Source organism: Perna viridis, chromosome 10 (genome assembly GCF_037379345.1).
Source record: "Perna viridis isolate PV_CMFRI_1.1 ecotype Kerala chromosome 10, ASM3737934v1, whole genome shotgun sequence".
Classification (NCBI taxonomy): Eukaryota; Metazoa; Mollusca; class Bivalvia; order Mytilida; family Mytilidae; genus Perna; species Perna viridis.
The window spans coordinates 16,249,576-16,264,577 of record NC_142454.1 but is presented as its reverse complement, the minus strand read 5'-3'; the positions used below and the strand labels follow the sequence as shown (position 1 = coordinate 16,264,577).

At 31.4% G+C, this 15,002-nt stretch overlaps 1 protein-coding gene across 9 annotated transcripts in view; it reads right to left on the bottom strand.

Annotated features, from left to right (window-relative positions):
- The window catches only part of LOC148604734 (uncharacterized), a 47,362-nt gene extending 33,815 nt beyond the window's left edge, over positions 1-13,547 (bottom strand). For 2 of the 9 annotated variants that reach the window (XM_088549188.1, XM_088549190.1), the window contains exons 1-4: positions 13,416-13,509; positions 8,428-8,530; positions 7,412-8,067; positions 1,885-1,945 (exon numbers count right to left, since the gene is read on the bottom strand). In XM_088549188.1, coding sequence (XP_088405314.1) covers positions 1,929-1,945; positions 7,412-8,067; positions 8,428-8,530; positions 13,416-13,458 — 819 coding nt within the window. In that variant the 5' untranslated portion in view covers positions 13,459-13,509 and the 3' untranslated portion in view covers positions 1,885-1,928. Of the gene's footprint in view, positions 1-1,884; positions 1,946-7,312; positions 8,068-8,427; positions 8,531-9,581; positions 9,609-12,713; positions 13,168-13,415 lie in introns of those variants that run through there. The other 7 variants (XM_088549181.1, XM_088549182.1, XM_088549180.1 and 4 more) reach the window with 7 other exon arrangements.
- Between the last annotated feature and the right edge of the window lie 1,455 nt (positions 13,548-15,002).

Below are 15,002 nucleotides of genomic sequence, written 5' to 3'. Positions count from 1 at the left end.
AGCATACTACACTTGTTTAAAATGTTCAGTTCATGAAAGTATGAACTTAAATAATAGGGTACCTAATATTAAGTCCTACAGCTCCATTAAAGATGAACTTTTAAACTAAACAGGGTATTCAGTTCAAATGATACAGGAACACTATATAGGCATGACAGTGGATGAGGGCGAAAATGCACAAAAGTTCCAAAGCAACTGAGTACAGTATCTTCACCTGGTGGGGATTCTATCACATGGTACTAAAATCCTACGCTAGCGTAATTCTGAGGCAATGGAGATATAAAAAGTAGGAGTCCATATAGAATGGGATTAAAGCAACCAAACATAAATGAGGCATTTTAGGGAATTCCATAACAAAACTCGCATCAAACAAATGTAAATTTGACAAAATTACACCATTAGAATTAATTTATAATATTTCACAAAGTCACAGTAACTTTCCTTCAACATCTAGTGGCAAAATAGGCTTCACTGTTTTAGATAAAACATAATTCCCTCAAAGAGCCTGCCTCATTTAATGTTTTTAATATTACATAGAAACAGCAGATGTCATTGATCGATTTCACTTGTATTCAACTTGTTGACAAAAAAAACGTAAGAAATCTTACAATTTTAATCTTGTAGTGTGAGAAGTTGCATCAGCGAGGAATATTAAATTGACATTACTTTAAATAGAAATGTAAATTTCGTTAAACACGAAGAAATGAACAAACTAAATCCTTTTCTACAGAGTAACAAATGATATCCTCCTTGGAGCCAAATTCCAATGATGTAGAATTAAACCTCAAAAGGATTCGATTTTTAATTTCCTGTTACTTTTTAAGTCAAAATTAAACTTTAAATTGTGTATGGTAGTGAACTGTTCACGTAAAATATTTAGTGAAAAGTTGGCACAATTTTATCAACAACCTTTTCTAACAGTACATGAAGATTAAAATTATTCCTGAATAATAAATATTCCTGGTGGAAAAAAATTCAAATTTCTAAAGCCTTCACAAATGTTGTTGAATTTTAATTAGCAACATAGAATTTTAACCAAAAACTCTTGCAGAGATTGATTTAGAGATTAAAATCTTTATCCTTTAACTTACCAGTGTTATAAACCAAAGAATGTTTACCATCCCAATAATAGTAAAACACGAAAATAATAAAATACATCTTTGACACTACAGATATCCACTCCTGTAGAACAGTAACATTTATATAAGTTAAAACCTCCTGAATCTATACACCTGATATGGAATTGGTCATGTGGAACACTTAAACCTGTTCTGTTGAAATAAGGATGACAACCTAATTACTGTAAATGATAGTATATTATAATTATTATATTCAAAAACATTACCTGGGTCAATTTTATCTTTTCAGAGATCAATGATGGACTAAAGGCTATACTATTTTTCGTAGGAGTTTAATTAATGTTATAAAGGAAAAGAATGATATTTTACTATGGAAACTTGTCCAGGTTATGTATGTATAAAATTTGAAAAATATCATCTGATGTTCTAACATGAGTGGCCAGGCTTCCTGTGACAAAAACAAATGGTGTCACATGTTCGTAAAAAATTTAAATCTCATATCTTAAACAGAAACAAAAGATTCAAAATTCTTTAAAAGTAAAAAAATACATAAGGATACAGATAAGTAGTTTAATGAAATGTAATACAAGTCTTTTTTTTTTCAAAAACTATACCTAGCAAAAAAAATATTGTTCAGGCTTATATTGGAAAGAATAGTCATTAGCTAAAAATTAAAGATAAAAAAAAACATTAAGTCCATAAAAATAATGTACTGCCAAAAAAAAAAAAACAAACAAACAAACAAAACAAACCACATTGCAAAAACATACAATAAAAAGATACTAATAAAAAAAATTGAACTTACATTTTTTCTTGTAGGGATCACAATTCTCATAATTGCACATTTGTTCAGCATACCCAAACGTCTGGAAATAAAAATGAAAATTGTGGGTTATCCTGATTATCATGGTTCTAGGCGTCAATGTGTATACATAAGTCATGATCTTATGTAAATGTAGACACACCAAATTGTGGATCACCACTTAGGATATCATTCATGCTAGCTCCAAATACATCAAGTACTGCTAATCCTTAAAGTTTTGGCAGGGCATATGAAAAGTGTTGCACATGCAATTGTAGACAATTAAATGAGTTGAAAAGCTAGACAATAATTAAAAACAAAATTGGAAATTGGATTTAAACAAAATTTTGATGATGAAATCTTTCAATGACTAAATATATTTTTTTATCATAGATAAAATCCCTGCCTGTTGTTCTAAACTAACAGTACACCAAGTGTATCCACTCAACAGAACGTGGGTCGCCCAGCATCCCAATTTCCTGTATGTCATATTTTCCTGGTATATGGTTTAAAATTATTTTGATAATAATAAGATAATTATGTATGTACTTCATGATACATGTACTTGACTAGATTAAATTAATTTTTTTCTGAAAAAGACGCAGAAGTTTATTAAACTGAAGACACAATAATCAATTTTGAATGAAACAATTTTGGTATTGTAATATGAGATTTATTACATCAATTTTTATTAAAAAAAACAAAATTTTTTATCAATGAAAGCATAACTTTCTTGAAATGAATATGACATATAAGTTTAAATGAATATACTCTATAATACATTATATGAACCAAGTTTAAGATATTCATCATGCTTTTTTTTTTTGAGTGGTAAGTACACATGTATTTGTTTCTTTTCGATATAAATCAAAAATAATTTTGTGGTGTTTACTCACAAATAAAGCATTTGTATCCTTGTATATTTGTACATATCTTAAACGACATGGCTACCACCGCTTTGACAAAAAAAGCGAGCCAGTATTGAAAAATAAAGACAAAAAAAAACCAACAAAGTCTTTTGAAATATGAACATATTTTGTTTTGGGTTGTAAGTAAAAAATCACTTACAATTCTGGAATATGATCCACACTAATGTCTTATTTGCTTCGGAGGTGCTACACATAAACCATAATGGGTAGTAAGTGTAAATTAGTAGTAATTACTGACGTCATAATCAAAATAATGTTTTAGTCATTTTAATGACTAGTTTAAAACTTTTGTGAAACTTACCATTGTATCACAGATGACCATTTCCATATTATCATCATCATATTTAAATTCCTCTTTTACAGAGACAGGGATATACATTCAACATTAGACAAACAAAATACACGTCATGACAAAATTAAACAGTTATGGAAATTAGAGTAAAAAAAAATAAACATGAAAATGATTGGAGTTTCACTTCTTAGTTAAATCAGCTCAACAATGGTTTCTGAAACATTACTGATAAAATTTGCACACAGGTTAGAGAATTCTTTTAAGGATTGTTCAATTTCTGAACAATTTTCAAGTATACCAATAGTACGTCCCATCATAATATAGCGAAGTTCATCAAGGGTATTGTTGAACAATCCATAAAGAACGAGGAAGGTCTTAATTTCGAAATTGTCAAGTATTGTCGTCCAGAAGTGATCCCGTAATTCTAAACTGCTTTCACAGAAACGCGCAGTGTTCTATTGTGTCCTTGTATTCAGAGTTGCATTGTTCACAATTGTTTGAGTCTGTTTGTCCATTGGCCGATGTTTGTGTAAAGCGTTTAAGATATTCACCACAGTTTGATGTAAATTGGTTAAAAAAACGGAGGAGTACCCAGGCTACAAGACGTTATCACGGACGTACGGACGTAAGGACTGATACATTAACGGGTCAAAAACATCAAAGCCCCGCAACTTTTCGTTGGATAAAATAAACAATTTACTTCAATTGTAACGGTAAGATGAAACGCTTCAAAACCTTTTCCCGCGTTTTTGCATTCTAGAAAACAGCATTTTAAGCAATATAGGATCGAATGAACCACGTTCTTAAAAAAAATAGTAAAAAATACTCTTGTAATGAAAACATAAGTTTTTTTATGTTTAAAAGGCAAGAAAAATATTGCGGGTTTTCTTTATTTACTTTAGAAAGAAAATGAATTAAAGTTAGATTTAACTTGATTATATAACAATTTTGATATAGTTTTGAAATATATTTTTTAAACGACATTTTTTCGTTAAATAATTATTTATTGATTTGATTGTGAATTTTTTTTTCAGTTTAAATAATTTGTGACCACGTCGCATTTTTACAACCAGGCAATTCTAAAAGTACGATAAAAGACCTTTCCAAAGATATATAATTTAGCCGTGTTTTATGTATGTGCATCAAAAACCTTGAAATCCCTTGTTCGGTACTCGCTTAAAAGAAAGTATGCATTATACCAGCAGTAAGAAATGTAAAAAAAATCAGCTTACAAATATGTATATTTTTTTTATTTTGATTCAATGCATGCTAACACGTTTGTGTTAGAATTTAAAGATATCCATTGAATATCACTCGATAAACAATGATGAGGTAATGTAAAATAGATACAATACCTCGTTTTGGAACTAGAGTTGTGAATTTGCATCTAATGTTTTTAATCATTTTAATACGCTTGCTGACCTAGAATGGCAGTGGGACATGTTCAATAATTGATTGCTACGCTAACATTCGGCAATCACTGGAAAACCATTTACAAAAACCTTAAACATGGATATAATGCTCTGTTTACGATGAAAATAAAAATGTGTACATCTTTAATTTTTTTTCTAATTAAGTTGAAGAGCTGTCAGTATGGAGAACAGTTACTAACCATAATTCTCGATTAATAATTACCAAAGTGAAAAGAAATATCATTGCAATTTGTTTTACTATATTTAAGAAATAAAACACGGAAACTCCATTTAATCATTGTTTAACACCACCTGATCATTTTTCCGCATTATTGTATCCCGAGCGACAGCGACGGGTATAATATCGGCATAAATGGTCAGCCTGCCATATTAGTCCATATTTGGCTGTACAATTTACACTATGTTAGCTGAAATGGTCGCTAGTGAACCTTTGCTTTGTATTTTTTATAATGACGGAAAGAAGGGCGAATTAAGTAGAACGATGTTAAATATGACAATAATTGTTTGCATTATAAGGTCACAGTGTTCACAATGAACAGGTAGAAAGTTTCATTCATTGACGGTTTTTATTGTTTGTTTTTATACATGATGTCGCACGTGCACGTGGCAAGTGTTACCGTGTACGTGTGTAGGTGATTTTTTACGAAGTATAATAATACTTTTCTAAAACATAACATTTAATATTTAAATTAAATATAAATTTGATGTTCACACATACACACAAGCCACGACCAATAAGTCGCGCGCTGTTCATATAGCAATCAAACATCAACCACAGTTGTGGTCTCAAAGCCTTTTATGGACGTCATATTAGAACTGTGTGATATTTATCTTTTAAACTCTTCTACATGTAATAGTCAAACTTTTTGAAATATGCATGAAATTACTTTCAACTCTCGTTCAATAGTGAACAAAGTACCAGTAATATATTTAACTGCTTCGAAAAAAGTTGTTTCTGGTATACGCACAATCTTTTCTACGTGTAGATATGTACTCAAATCTTTCTTCTAATTTGTAGTTTTTGACATTTCTAATGAGACATGTAATATTGTAATGACATTTCCGAATTATAATGTAAGAAACCTTATTATAAACCTCCATTTTCATTTTACGCAAACATTCGTCATTTATCGTTCAGGTAAGATGGAACAATTCAAAATATTTGAATTGAAAATTAATTTCATTTTCCTACTCTTTTTGTATTACCCATGGAACACCACTTCTCGTGGCTTTTATCTGTTCATAATGTTCAAAATCATTATTTGTTTGGAACACAGATTTTCTATAAACTCTGTTATCAGAATGTTTTATTTTAGGACTTTGTAAAACATTTTGAACGAAAATATCAAATACGTTTTTTTTTAAATTAATCTGTACTGGACTTAGTCCGATTTTTTCAATTTGTTGATTTTGAGTTACGCAATTTTGAGAAGAAATTTTCATTACAGACGTTAGAAATTCCTTCATTTGAGTTTTTAATTGCAATTTGAAATATATATATTTGCCATAATAAGTGTTCAATTTAATACTCTACAGTATAAAAAAATTGCAGAAAAACGCTTTATATAACATATCAACTTGTTATAAGATACATGTAAATAGATACATGCTAAAGTTGTCTTGTACATATACAAGACCTCGTATTTTTAAGAAAAACGCATCAACTTATTTAAACGTAAAAGATTCTGTGACGTTTATAAAGTGAAAATCAAGAGAACAAAGATTCGAACAGTACTCAAAAGAATATAATGCAAGAACTGACATGACAGGAAAAATGAAACACACAACAAAGAACATAAAATAACGATAAAGCACATATAAAGAGTCATAAAAAAAACTCGGACTCCTGTGAAAACTGGGTCCATCGACCGGATGTACGAGTGTAAGCACCCTTATTCCTGCATTTTGCTCGTATTTGTAATAAAGTGTCAGATTTGAATGCACGTAATAAATTCCTTACAAAAAAGCTTTTGCACCAGGGGCATTATTATTATACATTACATGAAGCACCAACTCCGATGGATTTATCGACTTCCACGAGTTTGCATTTGTTACGTTTTACTATATCCGGTCTTTTCTTTTGCTTATCTAAATATAACCGCTGAAATGATCATCAACTGTCGCGTCCGGGGTTGACAAAAGAGGAAAGGAAAGCTATGGCACGGTAAACAAATTTATCTAATTGTTCAAATGGAAAAACCTTAACGATCAATCATATCATACTGCTGACCATATATTTTGGGGGGGAAACTAATCTCGTAGCATCATAACACAGTTCCGGTAAACAGAAAACGTTTCTTTCCATGAATACGTTGAGTTCATGTACTTAGTCCTATTTCTGTTTTATTAACAGAGGGTACTGCATGCTAGGGAATGGTCAAATACCTTATTACAAAACAGCACAACATCAGAAAGGTGTTTTCGTTAAACCTGAAATGATTTTAAATGATGATTTTCAAATATTTGTTTTTTCCCTTTTTTAAGTATTTACTCAAAATTAGACCGGTACCTTTTAGAAGTAGATGTTCAGATATTTGAATCGTAAACTGTTCTCAAGAAATATTCCAATCAGTTTTGTCAATAATAATTGTTATATTTAATATATTGCTGCGAACTGTCCTCTGTCAAAGTCATCTACAGAAAATATTGTTAAATAGGGAAATACATATGACTGAAATGATATTAATACAAAATATGCGTTGTCCCTTCAGTAAAAAATATGAACCTGGTAAAATGCCTGCTTCCATATAATGCATGTAAGAAAAAATACTAAAACCTCCTTTGATAAAAAATATATTACCTAAATTTGTATTTTACAGTAACATATTTTTTTAATTCAATACCCTGAACACAGTGAGACGTTTTACCATACATACTTAGACGGCTTATATCGCCTACTCTTTCAGTTGTATTGTTTATTTCATCATGTCGCATTGTTACTTCAAACACTCCCCCTCCGGGAGAAGTTTCCAACATTAACTGGTAATCTACATGAGTTTTCACTTTTTCTCCAAAATGTATTTCAGACTTGTCTTTCTTATGGGATGCTTGTATATTTTTCAAAACAACATCGGACGGTAAAAATTTGGTAGCGGATAGTACTTGTTTTAAGTCAAGCTTTGTACATTGTTTATATGATAAAAGTATATTATTCAAGCTTTTAACAAATGATTGCGCAACCATTTTAACAATTGTATTTGTTAAATTCAATTTTGCTTCTTCTAAACATGTACACCAGTGTGGAAGAATTGTCGCCTGTTCGCATGTGCCTTCTGACGAAATTGGTAATAACAAACTAAAACTTCGACCATATGAATCCACAGGAGTTTTTGGAAATATTAATAGATGTTTTAATGTCTGATAAATGTCACAAGGGGTAATTAAACGTCGTCTGTTTATCATTAAATTTGTATACAATGTTTCATACTTTTTCTTTAACCACTCAGGGACAACAAAAAATAAAAATGGCAATCTTTCTTCAATTTTACCATCAAACGTTGGTCGAAAGCCTCCAAATCTAATGCCATGGTCACTGAAAAATACAAGCATTGTGTTGTTTAAGTTTGAATCTTCGTGGATGCTTTTAAGAAATTCCAGATACAGCTCATCAGCTTTATATGCATTTTGTAGAACGTCATGAGTAAGTCTTATAATAAATGTAAAAGAATTTCCCCAATCAAAAAGATTAAACGCCTTTTAATATGATTTAACAAATGTATTAATACAGTTTCATTGATTGTCTAAAAATATGATGAATCACCCCTTGCCTAGTTTTTAGGCTGAAGCATACTAAAGACTTTTGACCGATTCTGACCGATGTGCTTTTCTGTGCGCTTAGTACAAGAGCATAGTGTTTAGATAATAAATTGTGAATTCTGTTAATAAGACTTACGTCTCAAAATATCTCTTTTCTTTCAAAACTTTTCCTGGCACAATGTGGTATAACACTTCCGCTTGTATTGAAATTTTTTGTAGCGTTAAGTAACTAATATCGTCTAAAATAACAAAACAAGTATATATACAACGATTTCGTTGAATTGACTTTAACAAACAGAAACCAGGAAACCAGAAAGTCCAAAGTATCAAATAAAGGAATATAATATTGTGAAAACCGTATAGAACGAATATCGTATAAGCATCCACACACAGACGATCGCGAGTACTTAGATTTTTTCGATGTTTTCTAAATAGACGTTCATATTCTCTTGTACATTCCTCTATAATCACAACGATCTGTGATTTTTTTTTTTTGATGAATTGATTTATTTATTCAGTAAGTTCTAAATTTAATCCTAACATCAAAATGATCTGACAAAAATAGATTATGAGCCTTTTCCTGGAAGACAAAATCAAGACAGTGATCAAAAAGGAAATCCCAAAATAGATCCAGATGGAAAAAACAATTTTGGAGTTGCTTAGTAACATCATGTGATAAGAATGTGCAAAGATTTCATGAAATTCCATTCAGCGATTTAAGAGGAGTTGTGGATTTGAACTGGGAAAAGACGATCAGACACTGTTTAATCATTATATACCTTTCGCTTTTCATTCGGGGGTCAAACTAATGCATCGACCTTCACATGACTGACTCTTTTAACAGAAGGCTTTTATGTAACGCCATAAAACAAAGTGAAATGCATTTATCTTAACAGTGGGAAAGCCGCACTGACAGGGGAGTTCCAATTAATGTTCACGGGGGATAGGGGAGATAATGGAATTTACTTTTCGAGCAGACAAAGCCCAAAACAACATTGTTTTTGTCTGCAAAGCGTTTTAAATCCAATGCTAATCATCAGAGTTAGACGTAGAAAATAATAGCAGTGATAAGTCCTATACTGCTACCACACTCTCCAAAGAAGAGATTGTGGAAAACCATAAATCTGTGCTATCCTCTTTTGGTCTCTCTACCAAGGACGATGATTGTGATTTACTGTCTATGTACTGGATTCCTAAACTCCACAAGAATCCATACAAACAACGTTTCATAGATGGATCTGCAAAATGTACCACCAAACCTCTTTCAAAACTTTTAACTTCTATACTCACAATTGTCAAAGAGGGTTTGCAGTCCTACCACAAGACTTGTTACTCCCGTAATGGTATTATTTCAATGTGAATCCTGAAAATTCGAAAGATCTTTTGGAGACAATCGGTTCAAGTCTATTATCCGAATATAATAGCATTAAAACATATGATTTTTCAACACTGTATACATCTATTCCCCATACTCAGTTAAAATCCTGACTTAAAAACATTATACATCGTTGTTTTTTTTTCCAAACAAGATGGTACACCTAGATACAATTATATAGTTCTTGGTAGAGATTCCTCATACTTTGTAAGAAATAATTCCAAAGCATCTTCCAAATATATAGATGTCTACAAAATGCTGGAATTTTTAATTGACAACGTATTTGTCTAGTGTGGTGGACGTGTTTTTCCGGACTTGACGTCTTTATGAGCAACTCGGCGGGTGTTTCTAGAAAAGCAGAGGACGCTTTCCGTACCGGTGCACCTGATCCATGCTCCCAGTTTTTAGTGGAGTCCGAGTTGCTCATTTACTTTTGTTACTTTTTATGTATGATTTTAGTTACTTTATGTTCTTTGTTGTGTATGTCTGTTTTCCATGTCTGGTCTTTGTCCGTGGAGTACATTCTTTTGATTACCGCTATAACCTTGGTTCCTTTGATTACTCTTTCACCAAATGATCGGCATTCCAATAGGAACAAATTGTGATCCTTTACTTGCTGACCTATTCATTCACTCTTATGAGGCTGACTTTATTGCTGATCTGATCCGAATGAAAAAATATCGTTTGGCTAGATCCTTTAATCTCAGTTTCCGCTATATAGATGAAGTATTATCATTAAACAATCCTAATTTCGGGGATACATCGCATCTACTCCACAGAATTTGAGATAAAGGATATAACAGACACTGTGAATGACGTCAGCCTCATATCTTGACCTACACTTAGAAATCAATGGTAAGGGAAAACTATTGACCAAATTTTACAACAAACGTGATGATTTTTTCATTTAAAATTGTCAGCATTCCTTTCATCTGCATGTGGCAACATCCCTTCAGCACCTGCGTATGGTAACAATTAATACGTTATGCCAGAGCTTGCCGAAACTACGCAGACTTTTTGTTGTTTGGGTTTCGTTTTTTTTTTTTTCTTTTTTACTGGAGTTGTAGAGTCAGTGATTTCTTCCTTATACGTTGAAATATCAAGGTTTAAATATCAAATTTAATGAAATTTGTCATTTTTTTTTAAAATTTTCATTATTGAGCTCATAAAACTACTACATAATTACATTTTATTGGTCAATAAATACTATTTCTACCAATACATGGGATTTAAAGATACATGTATTACAATGTTAGACATAAACTTTTTAGGGTAAAGGTAGTATATAAGATAGGAAAATAATTTACTGTAAAGGACTATTCGGATATTTGTTTCTTAGTCCATATTTGTAACAACTATGAGATATAAAAATACATTAGTTTTATATAAAATGTAATGTATAACTGTCAAATTGGTGAAATTTTTAGACAAGGTATATTCATTCTTGCAGATAAGTGAATTCTCTTTGTGTGAGGGATAGCGACTCTTCAAAGATAATTTTGTACTGTGGGTATATAGCATCATTACCGGTAACCTCAGCGTTATGATTAGTCAAGACCACATAGATGTTAAAATAACAACCCACAAATTATATGGATTAACTTGTACATACATTTGTATTGAAAAACAGCATTCAACATTAATGCATGATAAGAAGTGTCTCAATGTCAGGAACTTTAAATATGGACTTTTGTGATTAACAAAAACAAACTGACACAGATTTCTGTTCTAAAGCTGAAATACAACTATGAATCTGCATTAAATCTTAGCATGTCACTGTGGAACCTGAGTGAACTATGACTGCTTCTTTTCAATTTAGGGTTGGAGATGCTACTAATTTCCTAAATTAACTTTTTGTTTTATTTTGTTCTTGAATATACATTTTACAAAAGAGGAAATACATCATGGCAAGTAATTGAATTTTATACATGGGACTTCACTACATTTGTAATCTCAATGTTTTTAACAACTGATTACATATTCACATTAATAAGTGGTGAAGTGTGGTCCAAAATGTCTTGTAATAAAGAAATCTACTTTTTGACAGGCATTTTGTTTTCTTATAGCTTGCTTCTGTTTAATTTGATGTTCTATTTTAACTGGTTGTTTACTGATATATAGTGTTAATGGGTGAATAGTTCTATGTCCAGATTTTGTTTTTCGTGCCAGTTCACAAGCAGTGAAAATTGACACTATTCACTATTTGATAGTATGTCCATTGATGGTTTGAGCCAGTCAGTCTGACTTTTCACCATAAAGGAAAAACAACCAACACATAGCCACTTCATGACAAAATGTAATTACAATAATCCTATTAGCTTTTATTTTAAATAGTATGCTAATGCGTGTATGTGTAGATAAAACATTTTCAATAGAACTGCAATAACACCAGGAAATATATTAGCAAATGTTTTGCCCTAGATTTCTATGGTATTTAAAGAAGCCTGCATGTGTATTTGTTAGAATAGAGAAACAAACGCCAGTAAACAGAATCTCAATATCCACCTTTTGTATACAAGGGAAGATGGAAACCAGTTATACAAAAAAATACTACTGTCAACAGTCAGTTGTCTGATTTACATCTAATGACCTCGTCCATTGCTCAAACTCGTAAAAAGGCCAACAAAATCGCAGTTATATTTCGTTCGTGTTTGGAGTTAAATAGAATTATGATGGGGTTTCTGGAATCGAGAGACTACATACGCATTTTGCTTTCCTACTTATGGTCGCATTTTGTAAAAACAGTCTCGGGATGCAATTGTGTCAGTTATTTCGGACAGTGGTATTTACCCGTCATATTTATTTCCTTTCCTCTCGCCGACGAAGCGGTTTAAATCTCCAGGTAAATTTTTAAGTAATTGGGCGTAGCAAAATTGTGACAGTATGTCAGTCATCTCGAAAAATATGTTTTCTGATACAAATCGGTTTATTTGGATCTAAATTCACATAATTTATGACAAAACAACACAATTATCAGAACCACACGATGTAAACAAAAATCAACTGCCAAGATTTTCCGGTGGACAAAAAAACCACTACTTTCTTACCTCCACCAAACGCGGCGCTCCGACTGTTAAATCACTGTCATTTGGACAATCTATATTTATCAGGGTGACTACGTAATTTCATGTCATAGATATAAAGTCCTCTCATAAAACCTTAAAATATCAGGCCTCATATGCATGACACCAGAAGATTACCTTGTGATTATGTTAAATTATTTATGATGACAGTCACAAAAGTAGTTAACTGGTGTACTAACTCTCCAAGTATTTCTAATGAGCTTTTGGATTTTGTCAGAATGATATCATATTATCTGTTGTAACCATTCCTATTTCCCGTTTATTGTGCGCATTCATTGTCATGTATATCAATATACATATGTTCTTTTTGACTACGATAAATACACATTTACAACGCACGTCTCTGTAGTAGGTTCCATCAATGTACTACGTCCGACCAACCTTTGAAGTAATATTCGGAAATTTCTTGACGTACATGTAGCTGTCATCTAAGAAATAGGAACCTTTCTTTCATTCTGCGTTCAATGGTTTGAAAAAAAATATTTCAAATTAGAATAACGAGTTACTTAATTTACGTATATCAACCGATCTTAACACACATATGCGTAGTTAGAAATATTTGATCCATCGTTTGCTATGCATTTACTATGACAACATAACAATATTGCACATCGATTATAATTGATCAATTATTTGACATGTTTTGGATATTTCACAAAAACGTACTTATATTATATTTACCGCGATAACTTTGCATGTACCCACGCATATTCCATATTGCAACTGACGGATGAAACAGCTATTTACTACAAAACTTGTTCATTCTTCGCCTTTGTCACATGTTTTACTGTATTATTCAAAATAAAACATATGTTTCAAGAACAGAAAATTACATAACCAATTAGACAGCGTGATCTAATCCGAAAGTTATTGAAAAAAAAATTACCGAGAACATCATGTTTACATTTCAATATCTTTGTGAGTGATAATTTATGATAATATATATACGGGTCTATCAGTTTTGCCATATATCATTGTAGTATAATATGAAATGCCAGAATACTGGGTTACTAAAATAAAACTAATCGATTGGAATTTGGCTTATTAAAAATATAGGGATGTCGGTATACTGAAATACACAAAGAGAAGGTTGAACTTTACAATTAAGAGTCCATTTTGCTCTGTGGAAAAAAAAGTCAAATGGCGGGAAACATCTTGCAGGAATATAATAACCGTTTTGTGGTTACGTCTTGTGTTTTAATTAATGGCCTAGAATTGACAAAAATGTACATATCTGATATATTCTCAGGTTTTCCAACCCAGTTTCACTTGTTTATTCCTGATAGAATAACTTGAATAATTGTGTCATCGTTCATTCTGTTACCTTTAATGTATGACTTTTGTTATTGGGGCTTTTTAGGGCTTCCTTAAAGGTATGTTTTCACTTATTGAAGACCTTTATGTTCTTTGCACTGAGACGATGATCCTTTTTAGATAATGTTTCCCAGGGTGAAGGACACTACTCATACAAATTGAAGATGATACAAACATATCACTGATTTCAAATGTAATCAAGGACTGACGGGACACAACTCATACTATTTGAATATGATACAAACATATCACTGATTTCAACTGTAATGAAGGACTAACGTATTAAAAATAAGTTTAGAATATCAGTAAGAAAAACTGTTCGTTGAAAATGTACCACGTAATACAATTTTAATGAAATGACCTCCGTATTTTGTCTCATCTCCTTATATGGGTTGTAACAGTGTCGGTTCCAGGGATTGGTTCCATAGTGCACCGGGCCATTCCCTTACCCAACCCCGAGTTGCACAAAATATGTATATATATATATCTTTTTTTTGTATTAACGTTTTCATAAATGTATATGCTGTTTGAAAATATGGTTGGGAAGACATAAAAAAAATCATACATGTTTCTAAAACGTTCTCATAGCTTTTTAAAAATAACTTTGTTGATGATATCATTGATAAATGTTTTTTTTCTGTATGTCGACAAAAAGATCTTTCTGATGTTAACAAAAATGAATTTGTATGTTTGAAAAAAAATTGATGTCATTGAAATCATATTTTCTTTGTATCGCATCACATGATATTGGTAACAAAATAATAATAATTTTCATTTGAATGCTATATTTTCTATTCAATGGGTATATTTTCATTTGCATAAATTTTATTTAAGTTATTTTATATTCTTTGTTGTGTGTGTTTGTTTTCCCTTCCTGTTCTTTGTCTGTGGACTACATTATTTTTATTTACGGTAAAATCCTGGTTTCCTTGATTACTC